At 36.1% G+C, this 22900-nt stretch overlaps 2 protein-coding genes across 6 annotated transcripts; both read right to left on the bottom strand.

The window, feature by feature from the left end:
• Positions 1–1061: 1061 nt before the first annotated feature.
• On the bottom strand, positions 1062–9694 carry LOC122285975 (ATPase GET3A). The gene is made up of 7 exons (XM_043095389.1): positions 9142–9694; positions 8503–8627; positions 7579–7729; positions 7271–7381; positions 1866–2004; positions 1650–1765; positions 1062–1507 (listed from the first exon to the last, which is right to left on the bottom strand). Exons 1-7 carry the CDS (start codon positions 9394–9396, stop codon positions 1331–1333), a joined length of 1074 nt encoding a protein of 357 aa, XP_042951323.1. The 5' UTR covers positions 9397–9694; the 3' UTR covers positions 1062–1330.
• A 1186-nt stretch (positions 9695–10880) lies between these two features.
• On the bottom strand, positions 10881–18751 carry LOC122285782 (SPX domain-containing membrane protein At4g22990-like). Of its 5 annotated transcripts, none has more exons than XM_043095377.1 (12): positions 18610–18749; positions 18397–18510; positions 17203–17283; positions 16551–16671; positions 15788–16099; positions 15462–15575; positions 14538–14992; positions 13735–14036; positions 12999–13183; positions 12434–12624; positions 11820–11953; positions 10881–11278 (listed from the first exon to the last, which is right to left on the bottom strand). In XM_043095377.1, exons 3-12 carry the CDS (start codon positions 17253–17255, stop codon positions 11040–11042), a joined length of 2106 nt encoding a protein of 701 aa, XP_042951311.1. In that variant the 5' UTR covers positions 17256–17283; positions 18397–18510; positions 18610–18749; the 3' UTR covers positions 10881–11039. The 5 variants fall into 5 exon arrangements, 4 of the variants coding, with proteins under 4 accessions (XP_042951311.1, XP_042951310.1, XP_042951313.1 ...); XM_043095376.1 differs by having other exon boundaries at positions 18402–18510; XM_043095379.1 differs by lacking the exon at positions 18610–18749 and having other exon boundaries at positions 18397–18588.
• Positions 18752–22900: the final 4149 nt, after the last annotated feature.

The following is a 22900-nucleotide window of genomic DNA, read 5'->3' as shown; positions in this document are numbered from 1 at the left end:
TCTAATTGGGTGTTGTGGTACAGACTTACAGTTTAGATAGGTGCAAAACGCTACCCCGTAAGAGTAATCCAAGCACACTTTCTATCATCGTGTGCATTGGAGCTAGCAAAATGACATGCGCTATATTCTATGTAGCTTTTAAAAACATGGGTGGTGCTACTCCGCAGAGGGAGGCCACAGAAAGAGTTACGCAAAAGTTTTTAAATCTAGTTTCAAGCACAATTACATATTAATATGTGCATCAATTTAATTTGATTGATTAAAAATTAAATTTTATTAAAAATTACTAATTTAAATTTTAAGCATAAAGAAATCAATATTAATATGCAGATTAATACGCGACTTTATTTGTACCTAATAAAACATAAAGTTTTGTCTCTTCTGTTTTTTTTTCAAACATTTTTTTAAACTCATTAAATATTTAAAAATAAATAAAAATCACAAATAAATTAAAAAAAATATTTACTTAATTATTAGGTTAAAAAAAAAAAACTCAAATCGGTAGCCACATCGGTGACCACTTCTGTAGGAGAAGTATTTCCCTTAAAACATAGGACTATCTTCTTTGGCAGATGATTTTCGTTCCATCTACCAAATGAATTTAGCAACGGTCCGTTCATCTCAATATTTATAACTTTCACTAATCTTCCACAACTTCCAACTACAAGCTTTGTTGTAACCTCGTGAGTTCGAGATATTGGCGAGAATTAGCTGTAACCTCTCGAGGTCCTGGTTGACCGTGGTGGCCGCATCTTGTTTCTTTTTTCCTGCTGCTATGGGGTCAACTTTTCCATTTCTGGGACAATGAAGAAACAGGCCGGGGGGAGCAGGCGTCGCATAATGCAGCTCTAGATTCTCTCCAAATAGTGAGGTCTTTCACTAAATCACAACTTCATATATGAAGAAAAAAGAGATTTATATGCTACCAAAAACTAATTCACCTTCCATGGGTGGTCCAAATACCCAAGAAAAAGCCACAAAAACGCTTTCATCACACCCAGAAAATAATGGCATGTAATCTATATTCTCATCAATTCAAACTGTATGTAGACGTTCAGAAATTAAAAAAAGGAATTTACCATTATCGAAATTGTTCAAGATAGAAATGTGAAAAAAAAAATTATAAATATACCACTTATATATCTGAAAAGGTTCATCTTAAAAATTACAAATAAGTTTGAGCGGCAGAAAACATCAACCAGAGGTAAAATGAGAAGACTGACTTCCCTTGGCAGTCTAAAGAAAGGGAGATGGTGCCGTCTGATTGTAAACATGGAAAGAATGAGGGAAGGAAAAAGGAACAAAGGCAATACCATTGAGCCGAGCATCATCACACCTTTTGCTTTCCTTTTCTAAGTCGTTCTAGCTCTGCTTCAGCATCTTTCAACTGCTGCCTCAGTGTGGATACCTTTTGTTCCAACTCCTCCACTGTGCCTTTACTCGTGGAAGGTTGATATGGTGACACAAAATTATTTGAAAATGCCTTCAGAGCTTCAACCCCTGTAACCTACAAAATCAATATCTGACTTGTCAAAAGGGCCAACACTAACAGCTAAAATTAATTTGTTTACCCCTCATCTAGAATGACAAACTTCAGATTAGGTCATCACTTTTAAATATTCCAAAAGTTTTGCCACGATGTAGTTTACCTCTTGGGGCAGCAAAGGCAACTTGGTGATGTGAAAGTCATCATACAACATATAGAACTGGTCAAGGTACTTCTGTTGCATCCGCATTCTAGCTTTGAGTAACTTGGACTCTACATCTACAAGTAGAAAACCGGCCGACAGATACATGAATTTTGTTTTCGATTAAAAAGGTTATTTCCATATGAAAAAAAAAAACATGAAAACATGTAAACTTGCCTTCTTCATCATAAAGTAATTGGTTAATGATAATATTGTGTGTATCTATCTCAAACTTGGTGAGTTCCTGGACCAGTCTCTCTGTTTCATAAAGAGAGAGGAACTCTGGAATGCAAACACAGATAAAGGTTGTCAAGTCCTGCCAACAGGGAAATATAAGCGCATTAAGAATAACTACAAAAAATTTTGATATTCCATATGATTTTGAGTGAACCAGTAAACACGGACAACAAGGTCAAGTGCTTAAAAAATAACTACAAAACATCCAAACTAATTGCAAACTTGATTGATGAAATGCTGGCAAGTCACACGAAATTACAACCAACCTCACAATTCATAGTGCTTTTAATTCTAGCAGATTTTATAGTAGTTTGACTGATCTTTGTATTTTGAAATATTTTTTTTTTTTGATAAGTAAACAGTAGTATTAATAATAATAGGCATAGCCCAAGTACACAAGATGGTATACAAGAGGTAAGACCTATCTAGGTAGCTACAGTAGTCACTAGAAACTCATGTACATTTAGGCCATTAAAGTCTATAGCTAGCGACCACAGAAATAAAGTGCTGAAAAAAAAGATACAAAGCTCCTCCGTTGTCCTCTCCTTGTCTTCAAAAGTTCGTTCATTTCGCTCTTGCCAAATGCACCACATAATGCAGATAGGTACCATCTTCCACACAGCTTTGATATGTAGGTCTCCCCCCGGCATCGCCCAACTGGCTAGTAATTCAACTACTGACTTCGGCATCACCCAGTTTAACCCTACACGACGGAATACTTCACACCACACGGCACTAGCTGTCTCACAATGTAGCAGGAGATGATTCACTGATTCACCAGCTCTCTTACACATACAACACCAATCAGTAATGATTACCCGCCTCTTCCGCAGATTATCGGTAGTCAGAATCTTACCCAGGGCTGCTGTCCAAATGAAGAACAGTGATTTGGGCGGTGCTCTATTCCTCCACAATCTTCTCCATGGAAACGGAGCATTCGGTATAGCTGTAAGGGCCTTATAATAAGAGCGAACCGAGAAAATACCCTTTCCCGTATATTTCCACCACAGCTTATCTTCATGCAAACCATTCGGCTTCATAGAGTACACTAGGTTGAAAAAATCTGTAAAACTGTTTACTTCCCAATCATGTGCTGCTCTATAAAAAGTGACGTTCCAGTGAACATGGTCCCCTGAGCGAACCAAAAGGTCCGCGACCGAAGCTTCTTGGTCACAAGCCACTTGATATACACAAGGAAAAGCGTCCTTCAATGCCTCCTCCCCACACCAAATGTCCCTCCAAAAACTTACACGTGTGCCTTCCCCCACCAAAAGTTTAGTATGGTTGGCAAACAGATTCCATCCCCTTCTTATTTGCTTCCAAATCCCCACTCCATACGATCCATTCCCCTCTCTAGTACACCATCCCCCCCATAGGCTGCCATATTTACTGTGAACTACTACTTTCCATAAAGCTTCCGGCTCCATATTATATCTCCAAAACCATTTCCCTAGAAGAGCCCGATTGAATTTTCTCAAGTTCTTTATCCCCAATCCTCCTGAAGAAATTGGTCTGCAAACCGTGTCCCATTTGATTAGGTGAAACTTGAATTCATCCCCCAAACCACTCCAAAGGAAATCGCGATACAGTTTTTCAATCCTTGCCGCCACCGAAGCTGGAATTGTAAACAAAGACAGAAAATAAGTGGGTAAGTTAGAAAGAGTACTCTTTATCAAGGTCACCCGGCCTCCTTTCGACAAGTACAGTCTCTTCCATCCAGCCAATCTTCTCTCTATTTTCTCAATCACTGTATCCCATATAGCTATGGCTCGTGAAGCCGCCCCCAACGGTAAACCCAAATATGTCATAGGAAGAGTGGCTACCTTACACCCCAACGTGTTAGCCAACTGTCGAGATCTACTCACATTCCCAACTGGTACTAATTCTGATTTATCAAAATTTACTCTCAAACCTGATGCTGCTTCAAAGCATAACAGCAACGCTTTCAGAGTTCTAAGTTGTTCTTGATCAGCCTCACAGAAAATTAAAGTATCATCAGCAAAAAGTAAATGAGAGATTGAGATAATGCCCCTATTCAGATCACCCACAGAAAAACCAGCCAACAAACCATTATTAACTAGAGCCATTAACATCCTACTCAGGGCTTCCATGATTATAACAAAGAGGAGTGGGGATAGCGGATCCCCTTGTCTTAGACCTCTCGAGCTGTTAAAAAAACCTTCTGGACTGCCATTAATCAAAATTGAGAATCTTGCTGTTGAAATGCACCATCTAATCCACCTACACCATTTTTCCCCAAATCCACACCTCCTCAAAAGATAGATAAGAAAGTCCCAATTTACATGATCATATGCCTTTTCCATGTCTAATTTACAAATAATCCCTGCCATACCGGATTTTAATCTACTATCCAAGCATTCATTGGCTATTAAAACCGAATCCAGAATTTGACGACCCCTAACAAAGGCATTTTGTGGCTTTGAGATTATCTTACCAAGGGACTCTCCCAACCTGTTTGCTAATACCTTTGAAATAATTTTATAGACCCCGTTAATGAGGCTAACGGGCCTATAATCCTTCACTTCCACAGCCTCGGTCTTCTTCGGAATTAATGCAATAAAAGTCGTATTCAAACTTTTCTGAAATTTCCCAGACGAGAATAATTCCTGGAAGACATTCAACAAATCCTCTTTTATCACCTCCCAACAAGTGTAGAAGAACCCCATCGAAAAACCGTCTGGTCCTGGCGCTTTGTCTTTCCCCATTCGTCTGATCACTTCATATATCTCCTCTTCCTCAAACGCTCTTTCCAACCTAGCTGCTGTCTGCGGCTCAATGGAATCAAAAACAAGACCATCCACTCTAGGCCTCCATCCCTCCCTTTCTGTAAATAATTGTTCATAGAAATTCAGCACGTGTTCCCGTATCACAGGGGCCTCAGTACACTCTCTACCATTTATATTCAGCATCTCAATGGTATTATTCCTCCTATGAGAGTTTGCCACTCTATGGAAAAATTTCGTACTTCTATCCCCTTCTTTCAACCACAAAGCTCTTGATTTTTGTCGCCAAGAGATCTCTTCACAAGATAATACCCTTTCCAACTCTGAAGTCAATTCTGCCTTTCTTGATCTTTCCTCTACGGTGAGAGCTCGACCTTCATTGATCCTATCAAGAACCTGCAATTCTCCCATCATGACTTTCTTTTGCTCCCCTAGATCCCCAAAAGATTGGGAATTCCACAGTTTTAGATCTTCCTTTAAAGCCTTTAGTTTGACTAGCTTGTAATAACATAAGGCCTTTACCATGATGCTTTGAGCAAGAAAATACCACAGCCTAGTAATCATCAGGTTCAGATGTCTAGTTGAATCTTACGTCTCTCAATATGACAGAGAAAATGGTCAATTTTAATGTTATCACAACACCTTAACTTCCTAAACAAAACAGCTACCATAGAAAGTCCAGATGAGAACATGACCGCAGGACAAAATATCCACAAACATGCCACCAAATTAATTCACACCCAAAAGTTACTGCAAGTGATTGCAGGCCGCAGAGGGGTGCAAATCATGCTTAAGCCAAACTGCACTTTCAAGAGGGTCAATCTACTAAGAGACCACACTTTTTTGTTTCTTTTGGCTAAGTAAGGAACCAGGCTTCAAACAAATTCTTCCCGCCTCCAATGTTATAATCTACGAGACTTTCACTTACCTCTTATAAAGAGTACAAGAAGTTAATTTCAAATGTCCTGGTGCAGTAGAACATGTCTTTTATTAGAGCAGTTCAAGATTGGGAAGTGGGAGATATTTCTGACTTTTTCAGCACCTTGTATGCATTGAATTTGGAGTGTGGTGGGGAGGACAAACTGCTGTGGATTCATCCCAGGAACAAGAATTTTTAATTTGGAATGTCCTGGTGCAGTAGAACGTGTCATTTATTAGAGCAGTTCAAGATTGGGAAGTGGGAGCTATTTATGACTTTTTCAGCACCTTGTATGCATTGAATTTGGTGTGTGGGGGGAGGACAAACTGCTGTGGATTCATCCCAGGAACAAGAATTTTTCAGTTAGATCCTTATATAATGCTATGCTACTCATACCTATAAAAAAATAATAATAATAATGCTATGCTACTCATTAATCTACTGTTTTCCCTTGGAAGTGCATTTGGAAAAGTAAAGTGCCCCTAAAAGTTACTTTTTTGGTTGGCTGGCCTCTCATGGGAAAATTCTGACCATAGATAAGTTAAGGAAGCATGGTATTTTCATAATAGATAGGTGCTTTATGTGTAAAAAGAATGGTGAAACGTCATATCATCTTCTTCTCCACTGTGAAGTGGCGAAGGCTTTATGGGATGAGATCTTTGTAATGCTGGACATTGCTTGGGTGATGCCTAAGAGGGTGGTGGATCTTTTGGCTTTGCTGGAATGGAATACGGGGAAATCATCAAGTAGCGGTTGTTTGGAAGATGGTGCCTCTATGTCTTATATAGTGCATTAGGGGGGGATTAGAGACTTATTTTTCCAATCTTTGTTACTTTGGGCTAAGGCCATTGTTTTAGAGGTTTTAATGACTTTTATGCTTCTTTTTCTTGCTCGTAGGCTGTAAGTAGGTATTTCTCTCTTGTATACTACCTGTGTACTTGGGCTTTGCCTAATTATGACAATCAATAAATTTTCTTACTTATTAAAAAAAAAAAAAAAAAAGAGTATCAAAAGTTAATTTCGATTTAGAAAAAGGTTGTGATTATTATTTAAAAAAAAAAAACTCAGATGAGAAGGGGGTTAATCTACCTATGCAGCTGATTTTTGGGACATGGAACCTCACCAAGGCAGGGCCTCTTGGATCCAACCAAGAGGAGTAAACCTCAAATACATCACCTTACCAACCAGACCTGTGAACTCCTACTGTGGAATCAAACCCAAGATATCTTGTCTATAGCTCATCCCAAGACCGTCCTTTAACCACTAAGTTGCACTCTTGATGGGTACCTATGCAGGTTATTCATATGCAATGTGCTTTTTAAGTTCAAAGTAACAATTTAAAGCCTTTTTAATTTTTTTTATTATCAGTACAGACTTTTTTAAAATTATATCACGACTAGGCACATAGTTTGGGAAAAATAATTAAAGAAACTTCATATTACTCTTTATACAATTTCTCATTACACTTCCAATGCCCCATGAGCTTCCAGCCCTCCAAAACCTCCAGTAACTACAGTTCACACCACCCCCAATAAATTTAAAAACTAGCATTAAGATATTAGGGATTTAAGGTTGGCTCTAACTTTTATACATGTCCACTATTCGCATATGATTCAATACAAATAATTGGAAATCTATTAAAACAGAGAGGAGTAAATGACGTATGAATGGGGCAATCTTACTGGGTCTTTGAATTGTTTATTAACTTGTTCAATCACATCTTTCATGCCTTCGAGCTTTCCCAGAATTGCATCCTCACCAAACTCTTCATCCACACCAAAGAGTCGGGTCATCTGCCATAATAGTTTCAAAGCATACCATTTAGATATTTCTATCCTTAAAGATACCCATCAAAGAGGATACAGTTAGAGATGATTTAGAATATGTCAAAATCTAAAGCAACAAGAAGAATGCATGAAATATGGATTGCAATATCGGATCATTTCTGTTGCAATCACATCTTTAATGGTGTCTTTTGCAAGGAACATACCTGACTGATTATACCGCCAAATTTACTTTTCAAGGACATCATTTTCGTGAGACCCTTTTCTAAGGTTGATGGAAATTGCAACAAGCGCAGTGTATGGCCAGTTGGAGCAGTGTCAAAAACTATGACCGAATAATCCATTGTTTGCACTAATCTGTATGACAGTTCAGGCAAATAAAACCAAACTTATATGCTGCAATTGATGACACAGTCTACAGAGAAGAGGTGCATATGCATGCATAGCAAATGCAACACATGAAAATGCTTAATGCATCCATTTCCATTTTGCTTTGCATGCAAATTTTTTTAAGGAAAATTAAACATGGTAAATAGAAGTCAATCCCTGCAAACAAGCCCAATCAAACACTAAACCCAAAAAAAAATTCTACAAAAAAAAAGTTCGACTCATTTTATGATTCAGCGTCATGATATAGGCGAGTAAGAAGTATGGTCTACAACGAAAATTGGAGGTAATAGGTCTCATGAATATATCTTTAACTAATAAGGTGAATAAAGATTAAAGGGTCAACATCATGATACTCTGCTTTACTGGCATTGACTGACGCATTCAACCCTCCCCCACTCAAAATAAAAAGGGTATATCAACTGATAAACATAACAGATGTCTTCCGCCCAGTAGACCTTACCAAACTTGTACCTGCAGCCGACTCCTGTAATCGGTACTAATGAAAAGTCTATTGGCTAACTGTCGTTATTCCTATGTCTAGAATATTTTAATAACACCAGGAATGATCATCAATCATATACTAATCTCAATGAAAATATGGAATCCTCCAACAGCTTCATATAAGTCAACTAAAACACACAAATCGTAACAGCACTCGATTCACTTTAATCAAGTGAGGAATAGAGATCCGATGAATTTGGTGGTTCAATATAATCAAATAGAAGGAACGGGATTCTTACTTCAGCATCTCTGCAAAGCTCATAGCCTCATCAATTCCAGGAATTGCATTTGCTAGTTCAGAAAACAAGCCGTCCATTCCATCGGCACTGCCCACATCATCATTTTCCACATTCGGATCCACCTCCTAGAAAGGATCATACGAAACGTCAACTCGCAACAAACAGAACAAGAAAATAGATAATAATGCAAGTAAAATGCAGTTCGAAAACTAAGATATAATGGTTCAAATATATCTTTATTTTAGAAGAAAGCCCAGACAACCCAAATGTCTAGTCCACGGTCAACAGATCAGCGGATAATCATCGTTGCTTAAAAGCACTGCCATAATTTCCCCTAATATCGATAGAAAAAATGAAGAACTTTCTCTATAAATTGGGTATTTCCCAAATTCATCAAATACAACCGCAATCTCGCAAATAACTCAACAACAAAATATACCCAACAAAAATTCAAAATCCGAGTCTACACGGATTCATTTAAACGAAAACCTCAAAGTTTCAAAATCGAACCAGATAACCAGCTGATAAACCACCAAAACTTTCATAATTCACACAATAAAAAAAGATAAGGAAAAAACCAGAACCCCCAAGAAAATAAAAAACCAATAAAGGGTACAACTTATGACCCAAAAAATGTACCATAGCATAGAGATTGGAAAACCCGTTAACCAAGGTGGGTGTCTTGGTGAACCGTTGCTGAAACGCATCGCTGAGATTGTGAGCAGGGTCGGTGGAGATGATCAAAACAGAGGATCGAACCCTAGAGAGGAGGATTGAGATGATGGAGCTACAGGTGGTCTTGCCCACGCCACCTTTTCCTCCCACAAAGACCCACTTGAGCGACTCTTGATCCAGTATGTTATTTAAGGTTCCTTCTGGTAACTCTGTAGCCATTTATGCAGCTTTCGGTATTTGTTTTTGTATCTCTATCTCACACGACTGGAGCCCAGAAATTTTAGGGCGAGAAATTATTGGGTTTTGGTTTCGGATGGAAAGGGCTCGATTTAATTCGAAACAGACTACAAATCGAACTCAACCAAATTGAAGTTCCGGAGACGGGTTTGTGAAGAGTATCTAATGTGCGCTAATAGGGCGTACCGTCGGATTGTGCGAGTCGAAGAGAGTAGTCCTAAAAGCGACTGAGACTGCCTCTAATATCCTCCCAAGCCAACTGCTCCAAAAGATGACGCGATGTAATTAGGCCCCCGTTTTGGATTCGAAACTTGTAGTTTTTCTTATATTATTATTATAATTTTTTAAAATTTTTATATAAAATATAATAAATAATTTAAATTTTTAAAATTTAAATTTAATTTTTTTAAATTAGAAAATAATATTATAACGTTATTTGATTTAATTTTTATCTTTTATCTAAAATTATCTTATAGAATCTCTAAATCTAAACTTTTTTTTACCATATATTTTATTATTTTTAATTATTATAAATAATTTTACATCTGCTTATAATATGCCATATAACAGATATGATTCAGAATATTTAAATTAAAAATTAAAAATATAATATTTCTCTTAGTTAATTATAATCAAAACTTTTTAAGATTTTTTAAGCCAAATGTATTTTTTAATTATTTTTAAGATTTTTGAAGCCAGAGGTTATAGGTTCAGTCTAGTTGTTTAGATAGTGAGATAGGATAAAATAATTTTAGATAAAAGTTAAAAATTGAATAAAATATTATTAGAATATTATTTTTAATATTATTATTATTTTAAAATTTGAAAAAAGTTGAATTATTTATTATATTTTGTGTAAGAATTTGAAAAAATTATAATAATGAGATGAAATAAAATGAGATGATTTGAGTCTTTCTCAATCCGAACTAACTCTTAACTTGAGCATATTAATCCCAATGTTCACCAAAGAATATCGCCTCAAATACGTTGGCTTTATCCCTTTGCTTGTGCCGAAATCTCCCGGTGATTCCTTCCCTCCAATCGAGTACATTGCAAGTTTGCAACAGACATCATTACTTTGCAGATTATGACTGTATGTGATAATCCATTAATGTTTAAATCCCCTATCAAGTTCAAAGGTTCACTACTTTCTCTTTTAGTATTAGTGAAAGCAAAGTCGTATCATCTCGAAAATTAGAAGCAGAAGATTATGGCATAGCCGTTGCATCGCCACCAGTGTAGTTGGAAAATGAAGCATCTCTTCCATATACTTGTTGGTGGATGAAGCAAGCCAAGGTCGGGTTGTTTGGATTATCTTTACTCGCATAACCAAGCTGAGGAATTTTCCTTAAATGTTAAAATGCATCATGCAATTTATAGTTAGTTTGATCCAGTATATATATAGAAAGGAGCATAACAGTTTCTGCATTCGTCTGTGAGTAGAAAAGCAAATAAAGGGGCACAGATTGAAAGATCCCATCCTCAACAGCATTTAGATATATATATATATATATATTTATATATCTGCTGAATACTAGCAATGTAGAGCATTGGCTACCGTTGATTGGTGTGCATATACAACCATGCTATACAACAGTTGTTCAAGTTAAGAGTGAACAAGGGCATCAGTAGAGAGAGTTGTAGGTGAAGCAGGTAGCAATGATGGATGAAATACAGATGAGGAGTGCAGGAGCTAAGGTGATATTCAAGAGTCTACTCTCACCCAAATAACCAGACAGTGTTATTGTACCATCTGCAATTACTCGAGCCAGGGTCCCGGCTTCCGTGGAAAGCAGTCCACCATTGTATGTGCCACGGGAAAGCCTTGATGACATGACGCGAGATAGGAGTGATAAGTTCACACCTGGATTGCCCAAGCAAATGAGATACAAAATCATGTTCTGGAAGCAAAGGGTCCTCCAACAACAGATGCAGTATATATAACACTAAACAGTTATTTTCCAATGAAGATTTGATGGCTCAAGCAAATGGGATCCAAAATTTTGTGCAAAGCAAGGAAAAGATCCACCTTAAAATTCAATCAATATGCCAATTGCAATGTAAAAAAAGAAAAAGAAAAAAAAAGGAATAGGTCTGCTTAGATTTAGATATTCATTTCAGCCTTGTGACAGAGAACTAAGACCTAATCCAACCCACAGATTTTCTTTCTGATCAGAGAACTCCAATTATAAATTGGTAAACGAGTTCAGGCAAAGTTTTGGGGAGCTTCATGCCAATTTTTTTAAGTCCAAAAGTAATTTTTGCCAGCTTAGCCTGGGTTCAGGCCATCACAATCAAATGAGGGTAATTTGAACTAATAATGAAAGAAGTAAACAAATTATACAAGCAAATAATTCTTGCACAACTATCCAGTGTTTCCTATGAACAGAATGAGCCATAGTTACCTTCAAGGACTTCAGCGGATACAAATGTGATTAGAGCTGAGCCAACATATTGAGGGACAGAGTAAGGGATGAATACTTGGAAGCTTAGAAGTATACCAAAACACACCATAATTTCAGATGCCAGTAGGACTTGCCTGCAATCAGGTAAACCAGAAAAAGAAAAACAAATAAGGGGGAAGGGAAAAAAAAAAGACTAGAACTTCATAATCAGATGACTAGAACTTATCACCACATGAATGAGAAGATGCCACTACTTGGGGTTGGCTGAAAATTTAGACCATCATCAATGTTGCTCATGAGGCCCAAAAAAAATGTAGGATCGATGGCAACCTTAAGTAATATTCATGTATTCAGCACCCATATTACTAAATTTTGAAGCATTCAGACAACTTGTTGAAGGCAAGTGGCGTACTTGTGCAGAAACATCAGGATGTTGAACTTCTGCTCTTATCTACTTGTATTTATAATAACTACCAAGAAAAGGTGAAATCGAACCCATTTTGATGGTAAATCACCTTAGAAGTTTTGTACATATTGTGGAGGAGCAATAGCCTAAATTCTTCCTTTAATTGAGAGGGGAGAGGGGTTGCAATTGTGTGCTTAAATTCTTCTACCTTTCTTCAAACATGTTGCCGATATAGTTTCCAACAATAATGTTTACTGGAAGCACTGTTAGCCCGAGACATGCAAGAAAGACTGCCACACTGCTGCTTTGCCAAATAAAATAATATCCAGTGATGACACTTGATTCAGCAAGTAAAATCTCCATGGCATATTTGAGCATAAAATACACAAATAGTTGAACCTGGAAAGTAAGAGATCATGGTAAGAAATTCAATGACATTTACTATGTAGAGATTTGCAAAACTACAGAATGAAAAATGATAAATAGATGGAGGAATTACACTTTTTGCCCAGTTAAGATCTAAACATAGATTGTGCCATTGAACCAATTTTTAGATCATCTAAACAGCCAGATCTTAGTCATGTATGCAATTTGAAATACAAGTTGTTTTAGGAGCAAATTAATACTTTGGGGTGCAAAGTGGACAACATGTGATAGTTATGGACAAAAGGTGTAATTTCCTCTAAATAGGTTTCAACAGGGATTATAAATTGAATGCCTAAAATGCATATAAATAATGTCGAATGTAAATGTAGCTCCTATTGACTCTAAACCTTTACTGATGGTGTAAGTAGTCTATATGCCATCACAATTGACGTGACAGGCTTTTGAAATTCCCCAGAATCTTCTTCAATATCATCACATTCTTGGTCTTCGCCATCATCTTGTTGCTTAGCTTCTGATTTCACTAGCAATGGTTGAGTGAAATCACTATTTACAGCAACTTTTGCCAATGGTCCTAGGCCAGAAAAACAGTGCATAATTAGAAATCAGGCAAGTTCACAAATTTAAAAAATTACATAAATATTATTATCAACAAAAATCCAAGCAAGTGGTGATGCATAGAAAGCTACTTCTTATAGCCGTTATTTATTGTCAGGCTGCTTGGCCCAAGCCTGCCATGGTGATCTAGTTTGAGGGTATCTAGACACCGTATAATATTGACATTAACTGAGAGAGATGATATAGGGCACTGCCTCAAGAATACTCAGCACATAGATATAGGTTCCCGAATCAGCATTTACTGAGCATGAGGAAGTGTCATCTATTCACTTGATGGATATAGCTCATGCTCCAGGTAATGCCGAAGGTCTGATTTTGAAGTGTAGAGTAGATGGAACAGAAAGGTTTAGCAATTTGATATACAATTACAGTTTTCTGCTGCAGATTGTTTTCTAAAGTGAAGAGACATGGTATGATAAAAGCAAAAAGATTCACTAGTTATTACAATGAAGAAAGGGAAACGGATGGTAATATAATTAACCCAAAGGAGCAATCCTGTTCACATACCAGCGTTAGCTTCCTGCGGCACAGCAGTTTCTTTAGTCTCAAGAGAAGGCTCTCTAAAAGAAATCCATAACCACAATAAGTAGACAAGCCACGCAAGAGTCATAAGCCAACCGGGCAATGTATTCTCATTGAAAGTAAGCTTTGAAATCTTAAAATTCTTCTGGAGTAAACAAGCAAGAGCTGGACCACATGCCATTCCAAGCGCACTCGCACTTACAAAACCTGCAGACGCCTGCATTCTCAATTTGAGGGGTACACAATCACTGATATAACGCCTGTTAACAGCCCTTGCAGAACCTAACCTGACATTTTGATAGCATGACCTCATCAGTTGATGAAGTGAAACCGAAGTGAATGTTTTTTAAAAAAACGAGAATGAAGTAGTATCTCTAGGCAGAGTCACAAACATAATCATCATAATAATAAACAAATTTTTTTTAATGAAAGATATAATAATAAACAAGATGTACATACAGAAATTTAAACTCCTGTGGAGCCCAAAGGTGCCCTTATTCATCTTGTTTTCAAAACAATGTATTCTTTCCAAAAATGATTGCTTATATATCACGGGCAACTTGAACAGAGGATTAGCTATACGTACAAATGCAAGGCCAATTGGATATACAATCCTGTCAAAATTCAAGTTTCCATTTTTCAATCATGCACATAAAACAGTTAAGAATACCTCTGAACCAATTATAAATGTAAATTAATTAACCATTGAGTATAGCATGCGCAATAATCAGAAAATTTACTAGTTGAATGTTTTTTCTCAAGTAAAGAGGACTAAAAAGATCACTTACCCACAGAAGAGCCGACCAATCAGAAGAACAGATATTGAATTCAGATCAAAAGCCAGAGCATATAAGGTGTTTCCCACAAGAAGGACAACACTACTAAATACAAGGGGCCTGAAGTACGATCTATTTGACCATGCACTAAAATAAACTGAAGAAAACACCTGAGCAACAGCCATAGAACCTATCACAACTCCACAGACTGTTGCTGCAGCTCCAAGGCTCAAGGAGTAGCTGTCTGCTGTCGGAACTATAATGTATGTGTTGACCATATATAGAAATGTGTTTACCAAGTTCAGGAGAAGTGACATAAAATGATATCTCTGGTCAGCACTATCATCTTGAGATGGAGTTGGCAAGTCGTCCTCCATGATAAAGGCATGTCTTCCCAAAAAGTGAAGGTAATTTGTAGAGTTTGATAATTTCTCTACAGCTGACCTAATAGAATCGATGACAGGATCCTGCAAAACCAGTAAAAAAGACAACTATTATCATATGCAGCTGGAAGATTTTAGAATATGTCAAAATACTTAAGTGAACCCATAAACAATGCTTCGTTGTGAAACAGTTATGTGCAATAACTACCTGAAGTTTGATACAGAGCAATTCTACTGAAGTTTCCAATACAAATACTTCAATATTTTCAATTCAGTTAAGAACTTTTAAATTTAATTGTATCATTAATAAATATGTTGCATAATCTAATTTTATTCAGTTAAGAACTTTTAAATTTAATTGTTTCATTAATAAATATGTTGCATAATCTAATTTTATAGTTTTGTAGACATCATGACACCAACAACTTGAGTTATTTTTTCAGTAGTTAATACCCAGTTCAGAGGTACTAACTTTGATGAAAACTTCATAAACCGTTCAGAAAGTAAATCATGGTAACATCGCATATAATCTTGAATGGAGATAAGAGAAAACCGGGTGGGATAAAGCAGGGTGATCATATATCGATATGTAGTTCCCCTGATGGTGTTGAAGGTCTTGAAGATCTGCGAGATTGCGACATATGGCTCCAACGACGGCACCAAACCCCTGCAGTTCAGTTACTAGCTGGTAATGCCTTCCATTCACGTTTAGAGACAATAGAGCTAACCTATGCCTTGTGAAGTTATTATCATATATGAACAGATCTCAAAGCTGAAAGTAGGAGTGAAATATGAAAATAGGGGGAAAATCAAGGGAATTATAAGAAATTAAGAGACCTCATGCATAAGATTTATATTTGTTCTAAATTGGTCAATTACCACGTGCTTGAAAACTTGTCGCAGCTGGGAGTAAGGATGATTTGCACGAGTTTTGACATAGTAGTCGGTGAACTTATAACCAAACCGCTTATCGAACTTTTTCAATATCTTACGCAAACCAATGGCATTGATCTCAACAAAAGAGAGAAGCCTTAAAAGATCACATCCAACTGCTCTATATGCTTCCTGTAATTCAGATATTTTTGATCCATCTGGCTGCTGTAAAAGAGCATGGTGCTGTTGTCTAAGATCGGATAACCTGGTAGCAAGTTGCCCTTGTTGTTCTAGCAGGAAAAGGACAATCCTTTCGATCTGTGATTCAAGATTAATCAAAGATGAAATAAATATTTGCAATCAAGTTTGACTGCATGACCATAACATTTGCATTATTAATGAATCTACATGGATTATCCATGCCAGAAGGATCACTTAAAAGGCAAATGATAAAGCAAAAATACGCCCTTTTTCTCTATATTCATAATTGGGAGAATGGTTATAAAAAATTGAGTTCAGCATGCTCGCCTAAAGAACAATGAGACACTGAAAATCTCGGCGTTAAGGATAGTAAAACTGAGTAGGAGCAAGACAAATGGACAAAATGCAGGAATGCAGATGGACTGGCATGGAAGCAATGAAAAAATAGTCTCAAATGATGTCCTATGTAACTTCCAAGTGTGACCACCCTGCAACTAATCATGGGTTTTTGAGCTTCCTCTGGACTAGTCATGCAAAGGGTAGAATCATTTATTATAGCAAAAATTACCTCACAGTCGAGCAATCTTGAGAAGTCCATCAGAAAATTATCACCATTTTGTGTTCCGACCTCAATCTGTTGTCTGTATCGATTAACTTTCTTCTTCATTAATTTGTAATTGATGTAGCATCTGAAAAGAATCAAAACAAAGCACACGATAGAATAAAAAAAATAGCACCGGAAAGAGGGAGTGGGAAAAAAAAAAACAAACAAACAAGAAATTTCATATTTTGCATAACGATTACTCATTAACATAATTTTAAAAAGAAACGGGAAAATCTCGCTGTGGACGTAAAAATAGGTTCACACTTCCTTTACTGTATTGGCTTTAACCATTTCTGAAGCACTGGGGTTTCCTAAATAAACATTTCCTCTCCAAGTTTCCTTTGGCATTATATCTCAAAATCCGCGTGAAATATGTCAACATAACACAGAGATATGACTTTAAAAATAAAAAAATAAAAAAACCTACTTGTAAAACACCACTTCTTTTTTTCAAATGTATTCAGCTAGGCTATGGACTACCGCGCAGGAATGTATACGTTGCTTACTGAAATGATCTCATTGCTCAATACATGGCAGGGGCAATAAAACCCATTTCTTAGCAAATAGTATTTGGACCTTAAACCTTGGCTGAAAGTCGGGAGAAGTAGGAGCATACCCTTGCCATTCTTCAATTTGTGATTCTCTCAGCTTCTTTCCAAAGGCCACCATATCTTAGCTAGGAAAAAGGACTGATGTACTGTAATAAATCATCATCAAATGGCAAGTAAGAGACTAATTATAAGCGTTTATTATAAGTAGTGCGAGCACCCCATTTTCTCGACAAGTTTCTGAAGGCTAGAAGCCCGACAGATCAAATCAAGCTAAGAAATGGAAACCATGCAGACAACTTCCTTTCCACTTCAATCCTAATAATTCGTTCGTCTGGTTATAAAGCAAAGAAAACGAAGAGCTTGCCATTTATATTTTCATGATTTATAACTGCAATGAAAATACAGGACTTAATTTTTTTTTTTTAAAAAAAACACACACACACACACAAAACCTCCACGCCTACACATTGATACACATAAATTGGGGTTGCCACAATAAGCTTATATTTGCAGCCTGCCCTCTATCACTAGAGGATAGGCAGTATTGATGGACTTGCGCGCTTTCTTTCCAGAAGAAGAAATAGAAAAGTCATGCATGCAGCTAGCTAGCTTTAGTACTATCAATCCCTTGATAGCAATTAAGCACAATCGAAAACCGAAAAGAAAGAAAATATATAAAATTAATTCCAATGAAAATGGTAATCAAATTAAATGACTTTTTTTTTTTTTTTTAGTATTGTCCATCTTTTCCTCCTTCAACTTCCTTTCATTCATAGTCTGTCATCATCTGAAGTAAATTCTCGATATTAGTTCCCTCAAGTTAAAACCTGCGTATTTAAAACATCCACCGTTTTAAGTGTTTTTTTTTCCTCCTGCGCGCTATGATTCAAGGAGATAAGAAATATAGGATAACTGATATGGAAAGCAACTATCAAAACGACAATCCAAATTCAAAACACTAACAATGCTGCTGCTAATTAGCAGGCCAGGAAACAAACTGAAAAATCGCCCACGTAAAAAAAGAAAAAGAAAAAAAGGATCAGAAACCCAAATGCAGCTAGAAATTAAAACCATAAAAATAATAAACATATCTTTCATGAATTATATGTTTATTAAACTACTTACTTGACCTTGTTTACGAGAGCTAGCTAGCTAGCTACATATATATTTAATTAGTAAGTTAATCTTGTGAGATATATAGCATATATTTACATATCATGCTAATTAATTCAATTTCAGTATGCAAGAATTATATGTACCGTACGTAGTGTGCGCGCGCAAGAAGCTAGCAAAGCTACATGAGCATGATGCAGAGATCGATACCCCCGGACTCACGGTCTGAGTTCCTGGTGATGAGAAACTCCAACTTCACCCTACAATGGATACCGAGATTAGCCTAGAATATATAATATCTATGGGTCTGCTAACTCTACTGTAAAAGAAAAAAAAAAAAAAAAATATCAGTGAGATACACAGAGAAGCTGCCAAAGAGCTGAAACGACAAGCTTCACAGCATGAGTAGTTTTGGTTCACACTTCACATATGAGACTGTACTTTACTTGCCACCCTCAGAAAACCGTACAACTCGAGCATCTAGCTGAGCTTCGTTTGCCTCACTCAGAGAGTCGGATCAATATTAAACGAAGCTACAAGGCCCACGTGTGAACCTACAATGCCACAAGAGCAATTAGGTACACTCAGGAAGTAAATTTTATTTTTTTTAAAATAATTATACGATATTTATATATTTTATAATTATATATAACATTGTTTTTTAAAAAAAAAAAAAATTTTATCAATAAGAAATTAATTTTTTTTAAATAAGTTTCATATTTTTTTTACTTTTTTATGAAAATTTTATAAAAGGAATACTTGATACTTGCCTACTTGTCAATATTATTTATATATATGTGGTATATTATACTACAACATATTTCGTACGTACGTTAGGGTCCCACGTACAACATGCTTCCTTAATTTACTAGGGACGACACGCGAGACACGTCCGATCCGTCAATTTAGCGGCACAAAAATTTTGTATTGCCTGCTGTATACATTCGCTTTAAATGGTCACACTGGGAATATTCTCAAATCAAAATGAATATGCTCGCCCGGTCTCTCTTTTTTCTGGACCTTTAAATTAATTTACCATTGATACAGGGGTCATAATTTAAGGTCGACAGATTTAAGGGCACGTGTGGTGTGGGGGTCATTAGTCATGATGTCGACATCATGATATCTCCAAAATGTTGAAGTGTGGTCTTAAAGCTACTATTATTATTGGCCAAGTAAAATCATCAAGATATGATATGATCCGAAGTACTGTGTGCAGTCTAAAAATTAAAAATACTCATATTTGTGATTTTTAGGTCCATATATATATCGCAGATTATTGGTGCTAAAACGACCAAATCTTGACTAATTAGAAGCGAAAGCACATCGTTGTAATAAAAGTGGAGAAATAAAAACGAATCAAGTATGAATGGGAAAAAACGCAGCAGCTTATCAGCTATAAGGTAAGTGATTTCGATATTTCTAGACAGCTTTCTGACCGGTGAGGTTGAAAAATGAAAATAGCATAAAGAAACATATATATATATATAGTTATAGTGGTAACTGGTAGGAGTTAAATGCATCTAATCAAGTTTGAGATTCGTGATCTTTCATATCTATATCTAATTAGCAAGGCTTGTCGCTCGATGTGGACTTTGTCTATGCCTAACATGAAAGCTTTAAGCATGATTTAGACGGGTCCTTGTCCATTCCTAAGGGAGGGCCCATTGCTCAAAATCCATCTCATTAAACAAGGAAGTGTACAGTATATATAAAATAATAATAAACTTATTATTTCTTATTACTCATTTATTATTTTTTATATTATTTTTTTATTTATTAATTAAAAAAGTAATTACTAATAAAATTATATTTTTTTAATGATTGAGACTTAAAAAGTAATAATAAATATTTCAAATACATTATAAAATAATAAATGAGTGATAGGAAATAATAAGTCTATCATTATATATATATATTAAAAGAATATTAAATTTTTTTTTTTTTTTTAATTTTAGAAAATACCATCCTTACGTTAGTCATTGCGCATTATGAGAAACAAACCCCGTAAGATTAATGTGAAACATCAATGCATTTACTTTGCAAAGAACTCTAGACCATAAAAATAAAAAAATAAAAAAAAGGGGGAAAGAGAAAATGTGCCTTTTTGTTCGCATATACATAATAAATTGTGGATAAAAGTGGACCAATGAGTGATCGCAAACTGTTACCTTTGGATGACCATCATGTTCGATCATCTTGTTTTTTCCTCCTTTGTCTTGTGCGATTTAATTTTGTTATGCTCATCTGCATGGTATCGTTACTTAATTGATACGCCGACAAACGTTGAAAAACGAAAAGTACGAAAATATAATTCCGAAGATCACATCTGCAATCATGGCCATCGGATCAAGGGTTTCCAATCATTTACTTTGTGGCTAAGAGTGCCTCATTCATCATATCTTTTGGGGCCGGCGCCGCCCGGGGGGGGGGGGGGGGGAGGGGCGGTGTGCGGGGTTTTCGCCACGTCTTCTATCGTTGTCTTCTTCTTCTTCTTTATTTTTTTTACTCATTGTTATTTTCTAATAATATAATTATGCGGCCTAGTGACTGTATCTATTCATGAACGTGCCTACAAATTTGGTTCTGTTGTAATCATTGCATCAATTTGAAACTAATTGAGATCGATCGAGTTGCATGAGTTAGCTACAGACAATTCGCGACAAAGAATCATGTTGTGATAGGTCTGGATGTTGATTTTATGTTCTCAGCACTAAGACCGGGCTAGCCCAGCATTGCATGAATTAGCTAGGGTCACTCCTGCCGGTGGAGGGGTTGTGTCATGCGTGTGTGTGTATATATATATATATAATATATCTCTTTTATCTTTAGATGAGTCAAATGACAAATTAATCGATCAAGTGATCGGCTTAATTATTAGGTAGAAGAATTGTAATGAACAGACGAACACATTCAGAAGGGCACTTCTTGTATAATTATATCTTGGTTTTTCCCATGGCACGATTCACTTGAGAGTAGATAAATCCAAGTAATTATTTTATTTGAAGAGACTTCTTAGAAGTTTCAAGGTGCGACTTTAGTTACTTCAATTCCTTACAAAATTAGTATAAAAATAGACTAATTACTTAAATAGTAAAATTTGATTTATAAGATTTAAGTTTTAAAATTTTTCTTATTAATCAAATTTTATCATATATTAGGTGTGCTCTACACACTAACTTTAAAATAGAATAATTATGTATATATATTCTATATTGGATAAATTTATTTATAATCCTTTTTATAAACATCCTCTGAATATCTCTTGATGCGTCGTTAAATTATAAGCTTACAAGTAAAATATAATCAATAATTTCAAATTATTTAATATCACTTCATAGAATGATGACAGTGTAAAGGGATTTTCCCCTCAGGCCAGAGGCCCAAAGTACAGGCCCAAGTACGAGGGAGGCCCAAGTCAGCCAAGCAACGCATCAATTCATCGGAGGACCCCAGCCTTAGAGCAGAGGTTGGCCTGCGAATTCAAACATGCGAGAAACCCCCCATAACACGAAGAAGGAAGGAACACGCCATCTCGGCATCCCCCGATGGAGCCTAGTCTCATGTAACCCTGAGCAGACAGGTGGGCACAATTTGCAGAAGGCCCTTAAACCTCTAACAGATTGGGAATGGAGAAATTGACAGAATGCACCCATATGATGAACAGGACAAGGAGCCACCTCACATTAATTACGCTACCCCCAAAGCCACTTCGCATTAAAGGAACCTGATTAAAAAAAACTATCGAAGGGACACATCCCCCTAACATAGGGTATGGACAGCTGACCCCATAAATCAAGTATAAAAGGTAATCTCCTAGTACTAAAAACTCTCTATTTACTCGCACAAAAACTCTAATATGATATTGACTTTAGTATCGAAGACTCCCTGACCACCATTATGACCCTCGTTTGGCGGTGTTTTCTTTGTGTTCACAGCCTCAAGATTGAAAATCCTGATAGCCCATTTCAAATGTGTGCAAAACATGAAGTCAATAGTAGCGCCAACTATGGAATCTTCATAGACTGCACATGTCCTTCGTACGTCTGCAAGAAATTATTCTTAGATAACTCAATAACAAGATGAAATGATGTCAATGGACATGGAAGCCAAATTATAGACAACAAAACAATTGGTAGGATAGCTGACTGGTGAGGTGAATACCCTATGAAAAGATAACGAGAGGTGTAATTAATGGATGTTTATCTTTATCTTTAGATAAGTCAAATGATAAATTAGTCGATCCAGCAGTCGGCTTAATTATTAGGTAGAAGAATTGTAATGAACATACGAACACACTCACAAGGGCACTTCTTGTATAATTATATCTTGGTTTTTCCCATGGCATGATTCACACGATAGTAGATAAATCCAAGTAATTATTTTATTTGAAGAGACTTCTTAGAAGTTCCAAGGTGTGCCTTTAGTTAATTCAATTATTTTGCAGAATTAGTATAAAGATAAGCTAATTATTAATTAGCTAATACTTATAAATGTATAAGTTATTTTATTCTCAAATTAATGTGTAGAACCTATTATCCACGTCACTTAAATAGAAAATTTTAATTTATAAGATTCAAATTTTAAAATTTATCTTTCAAATTAAATTATGTCATATAGAGACTTTACTATGTGTGTTGTATACACTAA

This window comes from Carya illinoinensis, chromosome 1 (assembly GCF_018687715.1).
Source record: "Carya illinoinensis cultivar Pawnee chromosome 1, C.illinoinensisPawnee_v1, whole genome shotgun sequence".
NCBI lineage: Eukaryota > Viridiplantae > Streptophyta > Magnoliopsida > Fagales > Juglandaceae > Carya > Carya illinoinensis.
Note: the sequence above shows the minus strand (reverse complement) of the source record. Positions and strands in the feature narration are given on the sequence as shown.

Bases quoted from the DNA above. Each gene is read 5' to 3' on its own strand.
- LOC122285975 (XM_043095389.1), bottom strand. From the start codon at position 9,396: ATGGCTACAGAGTTACCAGAAGGAACCTTAAATAACATACTGGATCAA. The intron at 7,730-8,502 runs GTAAGAATCCCG...ACTGTCATACAG, and splicing joins AGCTTTGCAGAGATGCTGAA to ATTAGTGCAAACAATGGATT. The intron at 1,508-1,649 runs GTAAACTACATC...TTGATTTTGTAG, and splicing joins TGCCTTTGCTGCCCCAAGAG to GTTACAGGGGTTGAAGCTCT.
- LOC122285782 (XM_043095377.1), bottom strand. From the start codon at position 17,255: ATGGTGGCCTTTGGAAAGAAGCTGAGAGAATCACAAATTGAAGAATGG. The intron at 16,100-16,550 runs GTAATTTTTGCT...CTTGAATCACAG, and splicing joins CAAGATTGCTCGACTGTGAG to ATCGAAAGGATTGTCCTTTT. The intron at 11,954-12,433 runs GTAGAAGAATTT...ACCTGATTGCAG, and splicing joins GGCAACATGTTTGAAGAAAG to GCAAGTCCTACTGGCATCTG.